Raw genomic sequence first — 25444 nt, forward strand, 5'->3', positions numbered from 1 at the left:
CTGTAAAACATATTATAATTAAAAATGGATCTTTATAACGTTTCCTGTTTTAGTATTATATCAAAAACAAATAAATTCTGTTATATGAATATAATCCAAAATAATTAAATAGATTTTAACCACACAATGATAAATAATAGAGCGAACAGGTGCAGTAGTTGGCAATTAACTACTCATGTATTTACTGCGCTCCCATAAGTAATTCCTCGTGACTTTTAGCATTAAGAGGCTAAAATAAATCTCATGAATTTAACTAATCGCGTCATGTAAATTATTACTTTTTCGTTCACTTCAACCACCTGATCAATGTTGATTGTTACTATTGCAATAAATTTATTTGTTTGTATTAAATTCCATTATTGCGGTGCGGTGGTAGTATAACGTTTAGAAAAATTAAAATCCATATTAGATGGCATCACTTTATTTTATAAATAGTCAGTTACAAAATCATTATGTAATTAACGAAACTATACATATAACATTATAAAATAAAGTCAGATTTCTGAACTTTCAACATCCTTGGTAGCTTAATATTTGCGTACCAATTCAAACTTGGGACCCTGCAAAAAATCAGAAGATCCATCATCCACTAAATTAATTCGTCCGACTTTTTTGTAATCTTCTGAACTTTGCTGTTGTAATGGAGTTAATAGACACGGTCATATTAGGAATGTCTTTTGTGGTACCTAATGTTTATATTTACAACTAAAAAACTCTATCTTGATAACCGCTGTCTTGTACCGCTGAAGTGGTTGGTCGAGGTAATGAATGATGTCTCATCTGGGTCGGCCGTCTTGGAGGAGCCAAAAATTCGAACATACTCTGCGTGTGATTGGCTAACATTTTACCCAAGTCACAGGGCATTGGATCAGTCCAGAAAAAATCATGATTCAAAGCAGTATCTGCATCTGCTCGTTTGGAAGGATCAAGAACCAAGAGCTTGTCTAATAAATCACAGGCGTAAGGATCTTTCATATAATGTTTGAGACGTTCCTTCACCTAAAAAACAAAATGTTAAAAAGTATGCCATGAATAATATATATGTTTATAAAAAGTAAAAACCAAAACGGAAGTTTATTATATTAAACTCCACTTTAAAAGGAACTTCTTCACAATAATAACAGTAAAACAATAGAATAGTACTTTGAAGAATGTAAACTTACTTTTATACATTTATGTTTTTGTTTTGTATATGTTCACAGGGGTTTTATTTGACACGGGGTAATATAGATACAAATTATCACTCCTTCGGATGGTAATTCGCAGTTCATTTCTCTACGTTAAAATATACCTATGGTCAAACACTGGATTATAAATTAACTGTACACTTTTAATTACCAAAAATTACAAAAATCATCTAAAACAACAAACAAAAAATAAGTAGATAAAAATAAATCCACTCGAACACTGATGGCATTTTTTATCCCATGATCGTAACAAAGAAAAACAAACCTTGTGATGCACGAGATGCTATATAGGTTTTTTCTTCGCCGATTTACCAACAAAGATGCCTTAAAAACTAAACTTTTTTTATGAAAAAAATGTTTTAACAACGCATAATAATTAAGATAAAATAAATATAATTTCAGAAGTGACTTCTTTTCCTCTCTAAAAAAATGTTAGTAATGGGAACAAAAAATTAAATTTGTGACATCACATTATTGAAATATTTCATGTAATACTACATTTTATGTGAACTTTTAGACATAAAATGTGATATCAGGATGCTACAAATATGTAGCATGTAGTTTCATCAATGTTTAAGGCAATACAAAAAATATAAACTTTGAAATTAAAATCAGAATAAGAGCATGAATATGTTTTACCTACAAACTAAAAGCATCATAGTATCAGTTTCAATATTTACTGAGGAGAGGAGAAGCTTTGATTTGCAACAAGTGAGACCAAACTAAGTAATTTTCTATATTTTTAAAATAATCTACTTACACAAAGTTTCATAAGAAGAATGGCGATTCACTTCTTATTTTGAAACCTACAAAAATTTAGTCCAAGGTAATTTAGACAAAACGTCCCACGCCTCCTAAATACAATTTTTCTATAAATTTTGTTTCTTTTATGATAATCCCTATAAGTAAAAAAATATAGAAAATTCCAATCAGTGCGAAAAAAATGGTCCAAGGTTACGTCGACAGAATTTCCCTCGCCCTTGAAGTACAGTCCAACGAGTTCCGCTTCTTTGAAAAATATAAAAAAATTGTGTTTTCTGATGACCTTTATATAGTAACAACCAGTGGTGTAAATGAAAAATTCCAAGGAGGTGCCGTCCGCAGACATACGGACAATATGAAATATGTATATTCAAAGCAAGTAACCAACGGAAAAGAGTGTATTATTATCAGTGTGCATGCTTAACTTCGATTGTTTATGTTTATACATCGAAAGAATGTCACGTAGAAATTTGTTTAATTTGAATGAGTTGTCTTCTCAAAACAGAGGACTAAAATTATTAATTAAACGACAATGGAACAAAATGTTTTGAATGATTGTTATTATTTGATCATAATTAAATGAAGACGTGGGTATTCCTAAATTTGCTTGAAAATGAGGTTCATAATTTGATCAATAAAAAATTGGTCAAAGGCTGAAAGCATCATCCGACAAATCCAGCTCTTTAAAAACGTAAAATTTGATTTTACGATTTTCGTTTTTTGATAACCGCTGTAAAGTAAAAACCAGCAGCATAAATAACAGCCCCGTAGCCCCTGCGCCATGCGGACAATTTAATAGTACATTTAAAACATATAATTAACGGGATATAACGTCCCTCAGTACTAGGTAATAGCAAAGGTTTATTTCAGTAGAAAGGCAGATTTTGTCTTTCGTTCGAAAAAAAAAAGAAATCAATAAATTTATAGAAATGTTTTAGGATTATCATTTATTAGCTATGTACTAAACCATGGAATGCAACTTGGATGAAGAAAACAAACCTGACATAATTCTGGATTATAACTTGACCCAAGGTTGTGTGAATTCTGTAGATCAGAAAGTTCACAAGTAAAAAGAAAACGTGTTGATGGCCTCTAGATGTTATATTAGATGTAGCCGGTGTGACGGCAAATGTGATTTGGAAAAACTTACATCCCTAGGGGAATTCACAAAAAACATCTGCAATGAAGATTTTTCTCATAGATATGGCAGAAAATTTGATCATCGTGAGGAAAATAAATAGTACTCCTAGCTCAAAAGCAAAAGTTATCGACCAGTTTTTAGACATTGATGAACCAAAATCCAAGAGTCCGGAATGCCAGATTAGTGGTCAAGAGGAAGGGTCAGGGTCACGTATGTCCAAAAACGCGAGACCAGAATCAAAAGCAAGTCTCTCAAAAATGTGGACAAAATATGTACAACAAACATGAATTAAAAATTTGCCAAAAGTGTTTGTTGCGTCAGTGAAGATTATGATTGTAAAAATAACTTATAAAATAAAATCTTAATGATAACTGTTTTTAATAACTTTTCTTAATGAACATAATGAATATGTTTAACCAGTAGAGCAAAAAATCATTTAAAAAAGGTAAAAGTTCATAAAAATAAATAAATAAAACTAAGGGGTCCATTGGACCCTGACTGCCCAGATGAGCGTTAATTTTAGTGAGCAATCATAATTAATACAGTATTTTTTCATTGTAGGGCGTAGAAATAAAATCAAACTTATAACATAAATCTCCCACTTACTTTTCTTTTTTGCACTGGTAATTCCATTTTTTTATACAGTTCCAAATTTTCGACACCTGGCCAAACTTGTGGACAAATCGTTCCACAAAGTTGTGAAATTAATGTCAATTGTTGCTGTTCACTGTTTCCCTGCATAATGGGGGATCTGGTCCACATCTCGGCCATAATGCATCCAGCTCCCCACAGATCAACTGGAGGTCCATAATTTCTTTCTCCCAGTAACAGTTCAGGTGGACGATACCATAATGTAACAACACGATTTGTAAACCTAAAATAATGTATACAAAAAGATAATAACTTCTCATGTTTTATGTACCTATTTGGTACTCCATTTTTGCTGGTGCTAAACGCACGTGCTAATCCAAAGTCAGCCAACTTTAAGACTCCATTTTTAGTTATCAACACATTTGCAGCCTTCATATCACGATGTAAAATTTTATTGCTATGAATATAATATAGTCCATTAAATAACTGTTGTACAACTTTTTTAATTTCCCCTAGACTAAACTTGACATGCACGTTTGATAACAGACCTGCCAAATCATGCTCACAAAAATCAAAAACCAAATAAAATGTTGATCTGTATCTGTTTCGTTGTGATGCTTTTGTTTGGCAAATTTCTATAAGATTCACAACATTTTCGTGTTTAAGCAATTGTAATATCCTAATTTCACGTAAGGCTGTTATGGGAAACTAAAACGTTGATTTGTATAAATGTTGTTCATGATTTCTTCAGTACTTACACCTTCCTTTTCGTTATCCATCAATACTTTTTTCATTGCTACAAATTTTTTGGGGTTACTTTTGTCTCTGGCTTTAAAAACTTCCCTACAATGTTAACAATCATAACAACAGGTTCATTTGCCCAGTTCTCAACGGAATTATCTTACCCAAAAGTTCCTTGACCTATTTTGGCTATTTTTTCGTATTTGTCTGATTCATCACAAAATGGAAAGTTGAAATTTTCAATGTATTTTTCTTTTTCACGCATATTCATGGCGACAGCTTTGTAATTTTTAATACACCGATTTATTTGGTTCCATTAGCAAACGATAAAATTATAAAAATAAATGTACGTAACGTTAAAATATCAAATATGTAAATAACAACATCATTTTGGATTATTAATGTATAGTATTTTTATAATTACTAAAACGCAAACATATGATCTAACCTCTCGAAATTAATACAGGTGTTTACAACACCAAAGAACAAACTCACAAAATAACAAATCGACACAACGGATGATAACCTAACTTGAAAGACATTTAACCCGTTTTGGGGAAGTTTTGTGATCTGATGTTGGCGGCACTGGAGACGAATTTGCGCGCTTCCGCTAACGGTATTTAAATAGGGAGTGATATAAGTAATAGGGTCATCAAAATTGATTGAGAGAGTTGGTACCCCCTGTTTTTGTCGTGAAGTTTGTCAACCTTATGACAGATTTGTTTAAGGTTATATGGCAATGAATTCAGTGGCGTGACAAAAATTGAAAACTTCAAATCTGACAACTAATATTTTTACCAAAAAAAAAATCGAAAAAAGACGCCACTGAGTTTTGAAATTTGAAACTTGAAACTTCAAATCTGACAGCTAATATTTTTATACAACTTAATAAACCAAATTATTCAAGTTCAGGTTTACCAACTCTCTCAATCAATTTTGATGACTCTGTACTACCCATATATCTAATAGTACTATATTGCTAACTGGCCTCAAAAGATTCCGAAAACATAACGGTAGAGCAATATATCGGACCTCTCTGTCTCTCTGTGGTACTAAACAGTACTGCGCATGCACTCGTACTTGGTTGATTTGTAGTGGATAGCGTGACTGGATGCGTTTTGACATTTCCTACTTTCGCTTCTATTTTGTGTACATGCGCACAGACCCTCGGCACAGTAGATCCCTCGGTACTCTTATAGACAGAAAACAACATCTTCTGTCTCTCTCTGTCCGTGAACACTGTTTCTATGTTACTTCTGAAGAGCTAGCAATATAGTACTATTAGATATATGGTACTACCTAATAATAATAATAACATTTATATTAAAATGTACCAAATTAATCTAAATTATTGTGTAATTTGCAGTCATTGCACCTAAAATTGGTGGTATAGTTAATTTTAAACATAAATACACTCTGAAAAATATTAACATACTCGTAATCAAAAAATAAATAAACCTAAAAGTATTTAGTATTAAGTTATTAGAATGGTACTGTGATTGTTATATTTAACCGTGTCACATCTTATAGTGTCGTTAAATAGCCGGCTATTTTCAAAAATAGCTGTAATAGATGGATATTTATCCGAATATTTTCCGGTTATCTATTCACCAACAACACTAATCACTCTAATCACTCTAGAAACGGATCTCTGGGCACAATGAAACTTGACTTTTCGACATTTTAAATTTGGTGCCATGAAATTCACCAATCGAATGTGGTGGCTTGATTAAAAATATTCATTGTTGCCAATCTCTTTCATTTGATTGGTATGACTGATTCGGAGGACGACCTGGGAAATTTGAACAGGAGACCCGTATTTCATTTCCCCGTGTAATTCTTATGAACCAAAACGAGGTGTCACTATAATAAAGCTTAAACTCTAAAATTAAAGTATTTTTTTTTATATACGTATACCACTATCTATACCATTGAGACTGGTATTTTTACTGTTGATTTGGATACCAAACATAAATATAACTAGTGGTGTTTAATAAATATTTTAATTCAACTTTTACAACTGTATTTGCCCCGAACATATGTCGTACCGTGGTTCATACTGCCACTAATTTCGCCATCCACCACAGACCATCCACTTTAAACAATTTTTAATTTTCGAGACGGTACAGATACGGCAGTCAATTTAAAATCTTATACTATTAAACGAGCAAAGTTTGTATATATATATATATATATATATAAATATATATCTATATATATAATGGGTTTCTCGAAAACGGCTCTAACGATTTCGATGAAATTTACAGGTTGGGGTTTTTTTGGGTCAAGAAATCGATTGATCGTAGTTTTAACTTCTGAAAATTACAGCTTCATACATTTTCAGCAATTTTCAGGCAGTGAATTATATTTGTTGCTAGGCAACATCAGTTGACACTATAAGAACATGAGATTGTTTTATAAGAGAAGTTTGGGTGACAGTCTGACAGTACGTTTGACGTACCTTTTTATCTTCAATTGTACGTACCGAAACATACTCCACTGTATAGAGAACGTTAAAATTCACCTTCTGAGGTGAGAAAATTTACGGAAAACTAAACAGTGAGCGGATAAAAGGCACACGAAAGAGCGTTGAATTGAGGTTATTGTCAAGCATTCATTTCAGAGGTTCCACGGTCGGAGTGAAAATGTGATCGGTTTCCGGGATGGGACCGTGTTATTTGAGTTTTTGGGCTCAACGTTTCGCACACTTTCGTAAATGGCATCTTCGGGAGCAGGGTTGAGATGGAGAAATTAGGAATAACGCAAAAGAGCACGGTAACTCAGTATGTTAACCACACCAGAGGCGAAACTCTTCTGGCAGTAAGAATGTGGTTGTGACCTTTTTCTAGAGTCGAGAGAGAGAAAACTAGGAAAAAGAAAAGAACGACAGAGAGAGAACTTGGGTAACAAATGAGATTTTAATAAATGTCAAACAATAATTCCAGTTTTCTATTCTTTAATCTCTACATGTCACTCATCAGTATTTAAAACAAAGACTGCTTATGGAATTTCTTTTTTAATGTGTATTTTTAAGTAGCGCGTGTACTTCAAAATGCATACTATACCCATATTTATCTGTCCTAATCTGATCTAATACCACCAAACGAGCCGAGTGAAGCTCGGTCAACCAGATATTGATACATAACATAAGGTACATCTCTTATTTGCAAATTTTTCAATTCAATAACCAAATTTTGAATTAAGAATCATCATCAATCGTAAAGTTTTTCTTTTCAAACATTTTTGCTAGAAAAGGAAAAACTTAGCATTTGTTTCGTCTCATGCAGACTCGACCGATATCGGGTTTCGCCTCGGGTCGTACCGCCCTCAACCCTCGAGGGGCAATCTGGCCACTCGAGACATATGTGCCTTTAGTTCGTAGGAATAACTTGTAAAGAACACTTGTTTTGTTACTGTCTTAATATATACGCTAATTTAAGTCCACTGCGTATTTCTTTACTGCGAACTCATACCGACGGATAGTAACAAAAAATGGTCCTTCGAGCCGGATCGCGACGACGTGTGTAGTGAATTACAGGTGCCGAGCTTACGACGCGACGACGCCCAGGAAATACGACGGATCGAGCCCTCGGTGGTGACGACATCCTCATTTGAACTCCACACGGACATCGGCGCTATCCTCATCTACGCGTCAGACCAGGACGCCAAAACAGGGAACAACTGGTGCCGAGCTTACGACGCCACGACGCCCAGGAAGTTCAACGGATCGAGCCCTCTGCGGTGACGACATCCTCTTCAGCAGTTTACACGGACATCGACGTCCGCCACATCCAGTCGTCCAACCAGGACGCGGCAGCAAAAGAAGTACTGGTGCCGAGCATTCAACGCCACGACGCCCAGAACGCCCGACGGATCGAGCCCCCCGTGGTGACGACATCCCTGCGGAAGCTGCACATAATCACTGAAGCCACCCTCGTCCACGCGCCAAACCACAGGACGCCACAACAAAGGACAGGTCGGTGGTCATTATTCTTCCTGTCTTCTTACTTTTTCATTTATCTCCTTTGACGTACTCACCTCTTCCAAAATGACGGAAGCCAGTTTAAAAACAAAAAAAAGACAAGTACGTACGACTACCACGAATTTTGATAAATTTTTGAATACGATCAAATCTGCCGATCAAGTTAGGGTATTGTGTTTACGTTACGACAATTTTAAACCGCTATTAAAACAGTTTACTGAAGCACAAGATCAACTTGAATTATTAACAATTGAAAATGATGCCAATCCCGCCGAGCCAGACGAAAACGAGCGATTTGAATATGAAAACCGCTACTACGAATTGTGTTCAAAGGCGGAAGAATTAATCGATAAGTTCACAATTAAGGCATCTAGTAGTTCTACCGATATTAAATTGCCCACTATCGAGTTACCTCATTTTGACGGGGAATATACAAGTTGGACGGCCTTTTACGATAGTTTCCGTACCCTTATTCATGAAAACACCAACTTAGAAAAAATCCAAAAATTACATTATTTGCGTTCCTGCCGTGGGGACGAATCAAAGCGAATTATTGATAATTTATCTATATCCGCTCAAAGTTATGACACTGCTTGGCGATTACTCAAAGAGCGTTATCATAGTAAGCGCTTAATTGTTCACAATCACATCCACGGCCTTTTTAATTTAACACAAGTTAACAAATCTCCAAATTCATTGCGGACGCTTTTAGATCAGTTAAATGCAAATTTAGAGTCGCTAAAAGCTCAAAATTTAGATGTAACTAATTGGGATCCAGTTCTTATTTATTTGGTGTCCACAAAATTTGACTTTGCGACAAAACGGGAATGGGAATCAAAATTAAAAAACAATGAACTGCCAACGCTGAAGGAAATGACGACGTTCATATCACAGCGTTGCCAAACACTTGAATCAATGGAATTTTGCAACTCTTTCGAAGTAAATTCGGAAAACCCGCGGTACAACTTCACAAAATCTTAGTTTCCCGAAGTTAAACGTAAATTAACGATATGTCCAAAGTGTAAACAATCATCCCATTGTTTCGTACAACAATGTACGGCTTTTTTACAACTTAGAATCCAAGACCGCATTAACGAAGTAAAAAGGCTAAAACTTTGCTTAAATTGTTTACGCGAGGGCCACGACGCTAGATCATGTACCTCCCGGTATTGTAGAACCTGTAATGGCAGGCACCACACGTTACTACACTTACAAAAAAGGGAACCGCAAGGTGTAAATAACCATAGCTGTTCGACTGAATTTAAGTCACTCACGTTGCTTTCCACAGCCGTAATTAAAATTCGGGACGGTAATGGCCAGCTTCACAAAGTTAGAGCGCTTTTGGACATCGGTAGTGATAGTAACTTTATCACCGATAAATTATGCCGACTGTTAAAACTAAATTTAAATAAATGTCAGGTGTCTATTACGGGTATAGGGCAAACTAGTACTACTCTCACTCGGGCTGCAAAGGTCTTTATTAAATCAATTTGTGACAATTATTCAAACACAATCAGCTGTTTGGTACTGCCAGAAATCACCAATAATTTACCAGTCGAAACATTTGACCCTACACCATTGCGAATACCGGATAATTTAACTTTGGCGGATCCTGAATTTTATATATCGGGCGAAATAGACCTTTTAATCGGAGCCGGACTATTTTACGACATTTTGAGAGAAGGGCGTATAAAATTACAAAACAACATTACTTATGTACAGAACAGCTGCTTTGGGTGGCTAGTGGGAGGCCGCCTAAGAAACGCGAACTTAGACTTTAAGACCAAACATCAAGTGGTACTACCAAAAAGCCACATAATTACAAAGTTAATAATACGCGACACACATGGGGACACTCTCCATGGTGGACCTCAGGCAACGTTGGCGGCGGTGAGGCAGTTGTTTTGGCCACTTTCTGGCAGAAGTATTGTAAGAAAAATAATCCATAATTGCATCAGGTGTCAAAGAGTAAAACCTATTAGTTATGAACAATTAATGGGTAATGTGCCAGCCGACAGAGTAGCTCCTGCTAGGCCCTTTCAGAACTGCGGCATCGATTATTGTGGGCCAATATTAATTAAAGAAAGTCCGGGGCGAGGTAAACGAAACTTTAAAGCCTATATCGCCGTATTCGTCTGTCTGGCTACAAAAGCGATACATTTAGAACTCGTACGCGACTATTCCGCTCAATGTTTTTTAAATGCGTTAAAACGTATGATGGCACGACGCGGTAAAGTTGCACATATATATTCAGACAATGGTTCTAACTTCGTCGGCGGATATCGGGAGCTCCAAGACCTCAAAAGGTTACTTGAATCAACAGTTTTTCAAAAACGAGTCGTTAGCAACTTGGCCGACGAAGGGGTTACATGGAAGTTTATTCCACCGAATTCTCCATACGTTGGAGGAATATGGGAAGCGACGGTCAAGTCATTTAAATACCACTTTAAACGGGTAGCGGGCACCACAGTTCTTACAGTGGAAGAGATGAGTACCTTACTAACCCTTATTGAAGCTATACTTAATTCACGTCCCCTTGTTCCCATGAGTAATGACCCCGACGATCTGGACCCTCTGACGCCGGGACACTTTCTAATCGGCACATCCTTGACGGCACCACCGGAGCCAAGCCTTCTACATCTGCCGGAAAATCGCCTCTCTCGATGGCAAAGGGTTCAACAACTTCGCCAACTCTTCTGGGAAAGGTGGACGAGAGAATATCTAACAAGTCTCCAAACGCGGACTAAGTGGCGTCGCGAAAATCCGATCCCTCTTCAGGTAGGAGCAATGGTTGTCCTTAAGAACGAAAATATCGCACCGCTACAATGGAAACTGGGTCGTATTGTGGAATTGCATCCAGGAAGTGACAACATTGTGCGGGTTGTGACTGTCAAAACAGGCACCGGAGTGACAAAACGCGCCGTCAATCGTCTCTGTGTGTTACCCATGGAAGACAGTGCGGTGACCGTGTAAGATTAATCGTAGCCATGTAGACCCTTTGTTTTTTTTGTTTTTGGACGTGTACGGCCGGGCGGGAGGATGTTTCGTCTCATGCAGACTCGACCGATATCGGGTTTCGCCTCGGGTCGTACCGCCCTCAACCCTCGAGGGGCAATCTGGCCACTCGAGACATATGTGCCTTTAGTTCGTAGGAATAACTTGTAAAGAACACTTGTTTTGTTACTGTCTTAATATATACGCTAATTTAAGTCCACTGCGTATTTCTTTACTGCGAACTCATACCGACGGATAGTAGCAGCATTGCCCTAAACATTTCATAAACAGGTAAAAATCACTTCCATTTTAGTACGAACTGTGCATGAAAGATCCATTGGAAAAAAAATTCATAATTTAAAAAACACTGTACTTTTAAAACAAAAAGAAATATGGAGTATTCTATAGCAAAAATTGCACTTCTCATTGCAAAATTGACACAAAATTTTAATAAAAAAATCCAGTTCATTTTTTCAGTTTTCCACACAGAAACAGTTTCTTCGATAGAGCATTTAAATCATCTTCAGGAATTGACAGTTCTTCGACACTGTGAACTAGATTTTCTCCGGAACACCCAAAGCGGTTCGTTACTACCGTTCTCGTTTTTACTTCCCGAGCGTAAGCAAAGGAAGTATTGTAATCGAGTCCGTCGGCCGACCCTCTACTTTTACGTTTTCTCGACCTTTCATTGTCCCTACTGTCTGTCCGTCTGTTCGTCTGTCCGTCTGTCTACCGTCACGGAGTTTTATTAGACAGATATGTAATCTCCGAAAGTACTGGGCTGATGGTTGTCAAATTTTGTATTTATATTAGGAATATCATGTAGATTGTAAAACGCTAACCAAAATGTCTCTAATCATCTCCACCACTAATGCGATGACGTCACTTCAAAATTGTACATAGTAAATGGGTTTAAATTGTATAAAATAACATAGTCCTACACATGTAGTTTACGACTCCGAACTGAGTTTTTACCCGAAACGTCCCGATTTTTGGAAAAAAAATCAAAATTATAAAACAACATTTTGCAATTTAATTTTGAATCTGCTAACCCCAATGCTTTGAAATGTTGCAGATGTTTTAAGGCTATAAAGAACATCATAAATCTTTAGTCAAAATATATTTGGTTATCCCCTCCAAAAACTTTATGACGTCAGCTCAAAAGTTTGCCGAATAAATCCTATCTAAAATGTATAAAATATGATGAGTCTATACTTGTGATTTATCACTCCATTCATATTTTTCAGATTTGCATATACACGGTGACTCAAAAAAATTAATGAATGCGTAAATTAATTTTATTGAATTACTCAGGAACTACAAAACCGAATGCTTTGAAATCTTGAAGATGTTTTAAAGTTATCATAAGCATGGTAAATTTTTGATCAAAATGTATTTGCTCACCCCCCCCCTCTAAAAAATTTATAACGTCACCCCAAAATTTTGCTGAATAAATCCTGTCTAAAATGCATAAAATATGATGAGACAATACTTACTTAATACACAATCATGAAGCTTCCTAGTCTCACTGCTAATCCGGAAGTGTGTATTACAAGAACATTTTCGAAGTGACAAAAGTGAGTTATATATTAATACCGTTAATGGTGTGTTTTTGTGTTTATACATGTGCGATCGACAAATAAAATCTTTCTCTACCTATAGTTGGCGCTGCACGATCGTCTTATTTTTCTCTTCATCTGTCAGGCACAGCAGAGTGTGATCCCTTAATCCAGGCTTAATCAGTAATCAATCAATCATTCAGCACTAATTAAACGACGCTTTTCGTTTTTTCTCGATGAAGAATTTCAGTTGTATTCAGATTCGATCTCTTTCTCGACAAATTTATGACGCTGATGACAGTTTATATTAGAATCGCATTCCTATGATTTTAGCAAGGAAAACAATACATACCTATATATAAAATACAAAAGTCATAGTGGCATTAAGTGTTTAACTTATATGAGCTGAGGTCAGCTGAGTTAGATTAATTAATTAATTCATTCATTATTCATTAACGTTTAAAATTATAATTTTTTTATTTTCATAAGTACCGGAGTTATAATGGTCGTATTTAATATAGCAAAGTATAATATGTAGGTACATACAAATACAATAATTCGAGAAAAAAAAAACACAACTCATCTATTTAAATACGTATTTAATAGTTATTTATGCAACTAGTGAGTAAAAAAAAACGTTAAAAAATGAACACAAACCACTTGTGTTTATGAATTATCATAGCAACGGCAGGCTTCTATGTTTTATCCCGTTAAAAAATGACACGGTACGACACTTTTTTTCACTCAAATGCGTGAAAAAATGAAACGCTATGACACATTTTTTCACGCTTTTAATGCGATGAAATAAACGTATCCTATATAAACAAAAATTAATAAAAAATGTTACACTTGTTTTAACGAACGTTAAAAACATTAATTTCCGAGGTTACTATTGATGCGGTAACCGATCAGACACGATGAAAACAGTAACAATATTCTGAAGATGTGTTGAAAATTCCATGCGACTGGCCTTAAGTAAAAACATTCAAAACTTTAGATATATCGTTGCCAAAATAAGTTGAGCCTGAATAAGTGAATTTGCTGCCACGTGTTTTTGGGAACATTTCCATTACTGTTGTTAAATTGTAGGGGAGTATTATTATTAATGCTAATGAACAGTGAAACAGTTAAAAATCTTAACATGAAATATCAATTTACAAACAATAAAACGTGTTGACAAATTCGACAGTTTCACATTCAGATTACAAAATCGCAAATTAACTGGTCTGTCACTACTTACACTCGTTGAGGGGGACAGTGGGTCGAATGCGAATCATTCTGGTTTAAACTATTGCTTTTTGGTGAAATTACAAACAAATAGTACATTATGGAACTAGTGGATGAAGTTGAATTTCAACGGCGAGAGTGATTTTTTCACACGAGCGAGTGCAACGAGCGAGTGCGAAAAAGAAACTCGAGCCGTTGAAATTTCTTCATCCGCGAGTTGCATATACTATTTTTTCTAAGAAATTAGGAAATAAATGTTTGTTTATGGTAGGTATTTTATTTTTGAAATACATTAACTGTAATAGAACAATTTGTGCAATTATCACCAATAATATTTACACTTTTATCGTAAGTATTATTTGAACTTGTATCTTTGTTTAAACTTAGTTGGCTGCTTCCTGTATCAATAACTGCACTTGTATCAGATTCGAAAATGCCGCATTGGCAGCATTCAAAATTTCTTCAGAAACTTCGTCAGTCTCACTCATGTTCATTGTTTTCACTTGTGTAAACTAGCAGTATTAAACGTCAAACACTAACGGGTCGTCCAGCCTAGGCGTCATGATTTTCGAAGCGCGCGAAGCGGACGGTGCGGTCGGTGCAGGCGATACGCGACACGTTTCGCTAGCTGCGAAACGCTCAGGCTGGACGACCCGTTAAAATCGTAGACGGCCGAGTATTTTTCCACTAGAGGGTGAAGTGAAATTTCATCCACTGCCAGCGATGGGAAAATGACAAACTTCAACCTTAATGAGTAGAAAAAATTTATGTACCAATCAGGAAGTGAATGTACTTCTAGGAACGTACTTGCACCGTCTTACAAAATTTCTTAGAACTACCAACCACAGGGTGCATTTTTTCGCTATTCCCCCAAATGTACTAAAACAGGGATGATTTCCTACGTTACTGACATTTTTTTCTTCAAATGCGGTTTCGAAGTGTTGTTTTTTCTCAGCGCGAAATTCAAATTTTCAAATCGGGACACCACAGTGTGTGTTTTTATTTCACCGTTTTGACTCAGTTTGATAGTTGTTAGTCCGATAAATGATAAATCCTTTCACATTTTCTTTGTATATGTAAGCCTTCGTCGGGATGTGGAGGTGTGTGGATAACTTCGGCTAGACACTAGATACTGTGAAATTTTAGTCGTACTTACCTTAGGATTACCGTGGAGATGGTAAAACGATAACAGAAACGCTTTTCTATTATAATAGGTTTATTAACAAACTCTTATTTTAACCTTACGCATGTAAATTTTTGCAAAGAATTTCAAAATATTATAAAAAAAATTTACAACTTGTATAAAAAATAAAACTAATTAAAATTAAATTTTGTGAAGAATGTGACTTGAAATTTATCTTATGACATCCTCCTTTATCTGTGGTCAGGTCAGCTCAGGTCAGGTCAGGCATGGTCAAGCATCTATGCTTTAATTTTTAACTGCAACTACTATGATAATTAAAATATAAAAACATTATGGTAATCTCTACCCGGTTATAAACTGGAGTTTTTCGATTGCTAAATAAATTATAAATGGAATAAAAGATTATTTACAAAATAAAATATTAATTATCTCAAGTTACCTACACTAAAATAATGTATTCTGCCACGTATGTTTACGATTTTTAAATAAAAATAAACAGTAGCAAAGAACTGTCTCTCGTCATATGAATCAATCATAATTAACAAAGTTTATTTTAAACTTGAATTAGAATTTGAATTGTCTCCATCAGTCAGGCGGAAGACCGGTGTTCAATTCCTCGACATATGCGGGCTGTTTTTTCGGTTAATTAAAATTAAATTTGGTTTAATTACTATCGAAAAATATATTCCATTACTGTTACCATATATAGGTAACGTTCACTACATTACAATGTCTAAAGTAAATATTTAAAAAAATTTCATTGAAAGTGAAAATTTCTGTCAAATGTTTGAGATGCACTCTGCAAGTCAGGGACCACTACTGGACAAAACGATGGTACAATAACTACTGTATAAGAAAGAATATAATGGTAAACACTTTATTTATTTTTTTGTTTGAATGTGTCAAATACAATGATACAATATTATGTTAGATTAAGTCCACATCCACATTTATAGTTAAGTAAAAAATATTACATACCAAAAACAATAATTGAAAATATCATATATTAAATCAATATTCATATGTAATGTTACACACATAGTTTCGATGATTATACTATTGTACAACCCTACAACAAACATCTATACATTTGAAATTAACGTAAACTCCATCGCAGTTTAGCCTGCGGTGGTATTTGCATTGTTTACGTAATGAGGGTGGTCAATCGAGGGGATGAGAAGGATCCATTTTGTGATTTTGTTGGCAGTGGGCCGTACAGGGTTAATGGCAAAGAGTGGTCTTTATAGGTGTAGACTATTAGGTGATATTAGCTTCAGTTAAAGGAAATAACCAGAAAGCTATGCCAGAGCAACCCATTTACTTTAGCTTAATTATTAACCAAGTCCCTATGCAAGGGCTGACAATACCTTTTTAATGACCATAATCTACACCCATAACTATGTAAAGAAGAACTATAATTGAGATGAATGAATTACTTAGATGGTATATAATATCGAAAATGATTTATCCTAAATTCCTCATATCTTCTACTGCCTGTTGCGACGAGTGGCTGAAAAGAAACAAAAGTAATTATACAGCATTGCCCCCCTGACAACAAACGATGCTTTCATTTACTCGTAACGTGAATGAACACTGCCGCTTTTGGATGATATAAAAATGAATAAATTAGAACAGCTTTACTTTGTACGATGTAATTTGAAGATTTCGTTAACTAGATGAAACGAATTTGTGAAATGCAGGCCGTATAATAATTTATTGCGAAATACGGATGGGTAACTCCTACGTTTTGCTTTAACCGCTGCTGTTGCCTACCACTTATCAATCTAAATCATCAATCATGCGATACAGGATAACATGGAAAATACATAAACGGGTTTAAAAACTTTGAAAATAAAGTGAATAATGTATGAGAGATACAAAAGTCGCTAAAGCGAACGTAAATCTGAAACTAAATAAAATGGAGATGAAGATGGTCGATACTGTTACCTTTACCTTTCGTTGGTTTGACGCTCTTAGGTTTACATTTTTTTGTGATTTGCCTGTTCTGTTCACAGCTCGCGTCGCTGTTGGGCTTCAACTTGTCGTTTCGCGTCATCAAACTTTGAGCATTACAGTCACCCCAAGTTCCTTTTTCATATCGACACGCTGAAAAGTATTCACCATTTAAATATTATTATCGATGGGACCTAGGGAACAAAATTTGATTTACAGCAGCTAAAATGGTATGATATTTTCACACCCTATTCTTTCCTTCCCACAAAATGTTAAAGTGCTGCTATTAAACCAACCTACTTACTTTATTCATTGTATGTTATATAATGGTTATAGATTAGTTCCTAAGTAAGTAGAAACAGTTAAGTGCAGACAAAAGAAATACGATTTTCATAATTAAATAAAGTTATTGTAATCTGAGGCACACTGGTATTTTTTTTAACTTTTAATAATGAAAACTATTTGAAATTAATATGAACATGAACTTAAGGTAAGTTCTGTAACATATTTAAAATAATCTTGCGTAGATGGATATATAAATTACCGATATTTAAAACACTGTTATATGTACCTCTCTTTCAAGTCTTTTTTTTGACGAAATTTCAGTAGATAATACTCTTTAATTTCACTTCCGTTTTAAGTTTTGAATGATAATAATTAATGGTATTTTGAAACAACTTAATTTATTCTAACGTTTTTGTATTAAATCTCTTACGCTTTATTTATTTTAATGGAAGCAGTTGTTGCATTTTTAGTATAACAACTTGTACCCTTGTTTCATATAAAAGCAATTTCCTGTAATGTAAGCAGCAAGATTGTGTATTCCCTTAAAGCAAAGCGATTTCTTCGTGAAGACGAGCGGTTCCATGTATTACCCCTAATGAAATAAAATCCCAGCTTCTCAGTAAAGTGAAATATATGCTGATGGATAATCGTTATGTTGTAGAAGTTCTTTAGCTTTGCTCGGGTAAATTTTTTAATAACAAAGAATTTAAATTACGTAGAAATAAGATGAAAATAATGTAAAATTACTTTTGAAAATTAAGGTCATACTTTCAACTTAAAGCTACAAGTTTTCCTTTTAGACACAAAGGAGAGAATGAAAATTGTTAGTGTTTATAACAACTAGGAAAATAATGAACACAAACTCCAGACTTGCTCTTGACGTCTGTTTATTGTGTGAATTAGTACTTGAGACTTAACAGGTGTTATCCTTGTGAATAGTTGAAACCTAACAATATTATAAAATTTATACTCTTAAACATTTTGAATACACTTTCAAACCTCATATCAAGGGACTTATCCATACTCAACTCATGTTTTATACCTCAAAGGCTTTACTAAAGATATATATTTTTATCAATTAATAGTAATGCAGATAAATTAAATGCACATTATGTCATGAGAAGTAATTTTGTCTTAAATTGTAATTTTTAAAATTGTGTTTTCGCAATTCCATATTATATTTATTAAAATGTTCTCATTTTAATTTTGCATTTTAATTTACGTTCTACATTAGTCTTAATTCGCCTGTTAAGTTACACAAGTTTGACAAACCGATATACATAGGCGATGCATGACAATTTTACCCATATATTTTACCCAATCAATAAATAACTTTTAATTGTTCAAACAGCTCATCTTGCAAATTTTGTTCCACTAATCGGTTCAAAATAATTGCAACTTTTTGTGTTTTATCTTTGTCATATGTGACAGAAGTATTAAAATAGCTTTATTCTTAATATAAATATAATCAGCAAAACTTTTACTTAGTGTAGATTCTTATTAACAAAGAAACATCATTTGCGTAAAAATTTGTAGATTTGAAAATTGTAAGTTATACCTATAAGACGGGACACGGCTAGAGAATCGTCGATTTAGAATCAATGTGCAACACTTTAAAATGATAGGTACCATATAGTGTTGTTTATATGTCAAGTGATTGTAGAAATCCACATCAAATATTACAATTGCAGACAACAAGTTCGAAGCATTTGAATTTCCCATTTCTAGAGAGTTTTAAGGAGTCTTATCAGAATGAAAACATTAAATTGAACTATGTAATGGCATAAAAAGTGTATTTTTTATGACAGTTTCTGTAATAAATAATACTAAGTGTACTGCTAGTGATAATGGCGGATCTTAAGTGTCGCCTTGCATGAGTTTCAGAAGAAAGATTGATACAATTTTGACATCTGAATATAGGAATCACGAATCACAAACATTGGTGTTCACAGTAGTAATGATCCAGAAAAACAAAAGAGCCAGGATTGTTACTGCCATTGCCATGTTATTTTACTAAATTTAGTTTCATATAAGGTTAGGAGGATCATTTCAATAAGTGACCCCTCTTGTCAAAGCACATAAACAGTAACTCAAGATAAAGATGGAACGTGTTTTAAGAGAGAACAAGTAGTGAACAAGCGAGTTGTAGTATAGTTTCCCCAGTTCTAATTTGGTTTTATGGTAATAACCCACTGTGTAAAAGTTAACTTCCTTAACAATAGATTACTACTGTTGGTGATGGGACAGTCATAAATAAGGATTTAACCATGTCGTTACCATTATACAGTATAATGGTTAAATCCTTATTTAAGACTTATGTAACCATTAAGTATAATGGTAACGGCATGGTTAAATTCTTATTTATGTCTGTCCCATCACCGGAAGTAGTACTCTGTTGTTAAGGAAGTTAACTTTTACACATCATAAAACCGAATTAGAACTAGGGACAGTATACATAATCAGTGGTGTATTGAGAGTATCTTTAACATAAATAGTGATGGAAACCTATCGATTTCACCACAATTAGGGTTCACAACCAAAACAATCTACAAAGACTGCTCATCGAAAACCAATGTAAAAAAAAGTAGAGCAAAAAACGTTATTAACGGTCGAAGGTAAGATAAAAAAAGACCGTACATTGGTGGCGCCACTGATTTCGTACTACCTGATTGGCCGGCGGGCTGTTTAAAAAAAGATTGTAAATGTACAGGGTACGGAGTGAACGAATGTTTCACTATCTCAATACATTCTCCATCCTCTTAATACAAAGTCCTTGGTTTTATCTGATAAAAAAAGGATATTTAACACACAAGCTTTTAATTTAAAATCAAATTAATGTAAAAATGGAATTCATAGAAAAAATGTCTATAATTGTTACCAATACAACAAGAAAAATTGTGTTTTCACGGATTTGGATAGCACAATTGTTTTGTTGTTTTTATTATAAGTATTAATAGTTATGTATCAATTATTATTACTTTGTAATTTTTCAATATGAGCGCTTAGGATAATAAGTGTAATTGTGTAATTAGTAGGAAAAGTTTAATATTTTCAGATGTTGGTAGAAATTCCGGCCAAGACGATAGGCCAAGGGTCTAACAGAAGTCCGGAAAACTATTTTCCTATGAATTACACATAAAGATGTGTAGCGACGCTGAATTCACTCCCTTCAAAATCCCGAGAAAAGTATGAATTTGCGTACAGGCGTTTTAAAAAAATTTAAGATCTTAAAAAAGGAAGCGGTAAACATTTTTTTTACTTATTTCGATTTTTCGGATTCATCTTTTTACTGAAAAGAATTAATTAAATTTCAGTAATGGAAGCAAAAGCTACTGACCGTTGAAATCCATAGTTTATAATTATAAAAAGTTTAATAACAGAAAATTTTTAGTAGAAAGTCCACGATTGATGGATATATAGAATATAAAATAGTTCAGAAAAATTTCATCTGATTTTTTTTTTATTAAATTTGAGGTATCTGCGTTGATGAATGCCTGGTTATGTTATATAACGTGAAGATCTCTTGAAGTACAGGACTGAAATTGACTTCTAAAAATATCGTTATAACTTTTAATATGGTAAAATTTTCTTCAGTTCTTGCAGTATACCTGTTTTTCCCTACCGTTTTACTTGACGAAGTTAAAATCATGAAAGTTAAGGACTAAAAACTAGAACTATGTACTAGATGTAAGGGGTTAAGTTAGTTAATAGTTAGTTTCAATGAAGTCGTATTGTGAATGTAATCCTTGCGAGCGATTTTCTATGAAGAGTCACTGAAACTTTTCCGTTTTTATTAATTGTTGGTGGAGCTTATTTTGTATATGCAAAAGTTTACGCAACTGCATTTTTAAAAATTGGTAAATTTAAATGCATTATCTTACCTGCAACATATTACAAATGTACTTCAATTAAAACTGATTTTTGGGGAACTCCTAACTTTGTGTGCTATTTTTACATTTTGGGCTAAATTTTACAACTATAGGTTATTTTTTGGAAATATGACTTGTGTAATTCTATTTTGAGACTTTAATAGAGTGAGTAAAGTTTCAAAATTTTGACAAGTTAAGTATAGGTTATTGTCACGAATCCACTTTGTCAATAAGTTTTGTCTGTGACTCTCTATCTGTCGTGCCAGACGTCAGTCGTGTGCTGATCACAATCTAACTTAAATAAAAAATTTCTGGGACATGTGGTACTAGCAGAATGCCTCCATATATAAAAAAATGTTTGTCAGTTTCATTTACAGTATTAGCTTTGATAAAATGATGTCATTATTTGGTAACCTTAACTGAACTGAGAATTTCTATAGTTGTGTCGAGATACGTGATGAGCAAACGTAACTGTCATTTGCCCCGTTTAATCCAAAAGCAAATGTAAATCGTGGATGGGCTTCCCTACCGCAGGGAATACAATGAAAGATGCGTAAAATAGCCTAAGAAGGTGATATGGAATCATTTTACTGAAAAAATACACCTATTTATATATTTATATCTCTATGAGTAATTTTTACAATGTTATTGACAGAGATCTATATAAACATTTTAAATTAAATTATAGGAGGGGCAGTAGAATAGGACCAAGGTATATCATCTTTGTACAAGAACAAGAATACTTACGACGTCGATAGTTTTTGTTTTATCATCCAGGTTTTACAAATAATAAATTGCATTAATTCTAGCTGTTAACGGTGGCTACTAACAATCACTGAAATTTCTCGTAAGGAGAAGTACATGCCTAGTCGTAGATGAAAAAACTGTAGCTACATTAAGGAAATTAATCAATTCTCAGTAAGTCGACTTATTGGAAGAGATTCTTACGCGCAACACTTCTAGAACATTTATTCCTTCCTTGTTGTTAACCCTTATCAACAAAGTTTTGTAAACCGCATGAATAATTACTTACTACACAAGTTCTTAAGATTACAATTTTGTTCGCTGTTAACGGCATATTTAATATATCGCAAATTATTTGCCTGTATTTACAACCATTATTACTTCAAAAAAGAGTTTTGATGGCTTTAATTTCAATTATATACTTGGCAAAGTTAAATTACTTTTAATCACGGGCGGCTGGTGCCAAAATGACAACGTCTACACACACTGCGCATATCAAAATAGTAATCTATTTATTTTTTAAAATGTTGTGTCTTGGATATATCGTTGGTAAGATCTCCATAAAAGTGCCCATTTAGATGTTTCGTATACACCGTTGCCATGGAAACCGCGGTTCTAGTTGCTGCATTTGGCTGGAATCGGGTCACATTTGAAACAGTGACCGCTAGCAGTAATTCAACTACGGGAGTTCATTTTCATTTTGCGTGAGTGAAATTGTTTGATTTTAAATAAAAATAATGAATTCAGTTGAATGTTTAAATAAAAAATGGTCCTCCATCTTACGATGGTAAAATTGTAGTGAAAAATTTAGGGAGAGCCAACCCCGATTTATTAAAAAAAAAAGTGTTCATGCCAAGAAGAGAGTTTCATAGGTATTTTAACAGACATAACACGTACGATAAATTTTTGTAGATGTGCGGTTGTGAAAAAAAAAAATGTTTTGTTGTGTGTGTGTCTCCTCAGTAATGAGTTAAAATCAAAGGTATGTAGATACATACTTTTTTACTTTTATTGAATGTATTTTTGTATTTATTTTCGTCAAACAATTTCGTCTATTAATTGGTAATAACAGCCTGTTTTATATCTTCATATTTAACTCATCAATGAAATTGTGTTCTCCAATTCAAAAGGTTACGAGCCGCCACATTAGTAAATGTGCCTAGTGGCAGTAAAATAAACTTATGTACAATTATTTCAATATGTATTATAGAGAAAAGTTTTAGCCCATAACAGAAGAGTATGAAAATGGCACAACTTGAGACTTCTAGTGGGTGCTAATAAAGTTATCCAAAAAATTAATGATGCCGGTTTTTCGTATTTATTGGCTAAAGGATCATCTTCAATTTTTTCGTCAACATTGTCTTCTTTTTTCAATGTAAAAACTCGACTTTCTAGGTAATCAATAGATTTGCGGTGGTAATCGATTAATATGTGTTGGTTGCTGGATTAACTAAACTAATTCTGTAAATTCCACCACAATTTTATCGTTAATAAGGGTTTCCAGTACTCGATAAAGTACTTGTAAATTCTTAATTAAAAAATAGAGGTGAAGGTCTTGTAATTGAGTGTGAAGATACAATTTTGTGGAGAGGATGTTATTTAAGATTTCTTTAATATTACCGATAGAAAGTAAAAAGAAAATATTTTCATGAAAATGGGGTTTACACTTTAACCAAAACTAGCATAATGAGAAAAACTCTTGGTAAATGTTAATTGAAGATAATTGAACATACGGTTATATGTAGGTAGTAAATGATGAAGACATATAATGTGGTTAATCACTTATTCATCTTTCATACTTACCAAATGTTTTGTTATTAATTGAATCGGAAATTAGTAACGATTATGATGAAGACATAAACCCCCTGGCTTTTAAAGGATTCATGGGTTCTGAAAATTTAACTTTAGTATAACGCTTACTACCAACAGTATCGCGAAAAATAGACATTTAAAATTCAACAACGATAAAGATAGACTTTATGCGCTCGAATAGTAGCACTGAGACTACCCCAACACCAGTGTGAATCCACTTCTCTGACCTCATTTCAGCTCAAACGATAGGCTTTTAGCGCCATATACAAGTTAAACGAAATAACATAAAAACTTTGTCCATGATTATACAGCCACTACACTACATCTGAACTGTAAAAAATATATTTTAAATAAAATCGCAGACAAATTTGAACGATAAAATGAATTTTTAACAACAATCTATTATACATTTAATTTCTTTTTACATTGTATCAAAATCAAGACAAAATCAATAGCATGGATACAAAATCAGACGGGATTTATGTGAGCATGACTGTACTTATTAAAGCTTTAGTCACTATATTAATTGTCGAAATAAAATGACAGAAATACCAGACATAAAGAACCGAAAGCTGTGTATAAAATTGATCCCAAAATATAAAAATAATAAAAACTATTAGATCCAGCGAACATGAAATAAGTAAAAATTGGCTTACCGAATTTCCTAAAAAACAGTTTCAGTAGGTTTCCACATTTCATACATTAGTGCATTAAAACGAATCAATTTTTAAGACGAATTAGCTCCATCAACAGAAACAAAGGAGTTCAAATAACTCTTCATAAATCAATGCATTTGAGCTCCCAAGCATAACACGACGCGAATGATCACTGATTCAACTTCTGAGGTACCATTAGAAGAAAGGTGGGGACATTTTTCGTATTTATCAATAAAATCTTTGGTAGCACCTGTTGAATTCAATTTAAAACGATCACACAAAAATGATTTTGTATAACGGAAAGTAGTAACTTTTGATATGGTGTGGTTGGTTGCAAAGTTTCCATTTTAAAATTTAATGGAAGTTGTGGTGGTACAACAATACGTGAGACATGAAGAAAGATTATCACAGTCTTGGAGGTGTAGTTGACAAGATGCCCAGCCGGCAGGCGGTGAGACTTGGGTTCAAAATCCCGCCCATTGCTGTGATATTTCTCCTCACTTCCAAAAAGTGAGGAGAAATATATATACTGACACGACTAACTGTTTACTAACTTTTATTTATTTAAATTTAAAAGGGCGAAATAGAAAAAATAGTACAAAACACACGTAGTACAATGTCTTATTGTAATACTCGCTCAATGTCGGTACTGGTGCCTTCGCCACTCGTGCCACAAACTACTTGTAATGCAATGAGATTCATTCTAACACGAGTATTTTAATATACTTTTGGGATGTTCGTTGTGATAGATAGTGAAATGTTGAAAATGAAAGTTTGAGATGGTAGTGACAAAAGAT

General features: G+C 34.0%; 2 protein-coding genes across 4 annotated transcripts in view; both read right to left on the reverse strand.

Moving 5' to 3' along the window:
* Nucleotides 1–405: 405 nt before the first annotated feature.
* On the reverse strand, nucleotides 406–4960 carry LOC135143163 (cyclin-dependent kinase 9). The gene is made up of 5 exons (XM_064075027.1): nucleotides 4587–4960; nucleotides 4440–4524; nucleotides 4013–4389; nucleotides 3697–3964; nucleotides 406–999 (listed from the first exon to the last, which is right to left on the reverse strand). Exons 1-5 carry the CDS (start codon nucleotides 4691–4693, stop codon nucleotides 706–708), a joined length of 1131 nt encoding a protein of 376 aa, XP_063931097.1. The 5' UTR covers nucleotides 4694–4960; the 3' UTR covers nucleotides 406–705.
* Nucleotides 4961–16191: 11231 nt separating this feature from the next.
* LOC135143143 (pleiotrophin) overlaps nucleotides 16192–25444 on the reverse strand; it is a 41284-nt gene continuing 32031 nt past the window's right edge. For 2 of the 3 annotated variants that reach the window (XM_064075008.1, XM_064075007.1), the window contains exons 4-5: nucleotides 17276–17434; nucleotides 16192–16838 (exon numbers count right to left, since the gene is read on the reverse strand). In XM_064075008.1, coding sequence (XP_063931078.1) covers nucleotides 16816–16838; nucleotides 17276–17434 — 182 coding nt within the window. In that variant the 3' untranslated portion in view covers nucleotides 16192–16815. The remainder of the gene's footprint in view (nucleotides 16839–17275; nucleotides 17435–25444) is intronic. The other variant, XM_064075009.1, reaches the window with a different exon arrangement.

The sequence above is a fragment of the Zophobas morio genome, unplaced genomic scaffold, assembly GCF_036711695.1.
Source record: "Zophobas morio isolate AGI-343-1 ecotype UQ-CSIRO unplaced genomic scaffold, CSIRO_AGI_Zmor_V1 ptg000058l, whole genome shotgun sequence".
NCBI lineage: Eukaryota > Metazoa > Arthropoda > Insecta > Coleoptera > Tenebrionidae > Zophobas > Zophobas morio.

Bases quoted from the DNA above. Each gene is read 5' to 3' on its own strand.
- LOC135143163 (XM_064075027.1), bottom strand. From the start codon at position 4,693: ATGAATATGCGTGAAAAAGAAAAATACATTGAAAATTTCAACTTTCCA. The intron at 4,525-4,586 runs GTAAGATAATTC...TTAACATTGTAG, and splicing joins ATAGGTCAAGGAACTTTTGG to GGAAGTTTTTAAAGCCAGAG. The intron at 1,000-3,696 runs GTAAGTGGGAGA...TTTGTTTTTTAG, and splicing joins TACCAGTGCAAAAAAGAAAA to GTGAAGGAACGTCTCAAACA.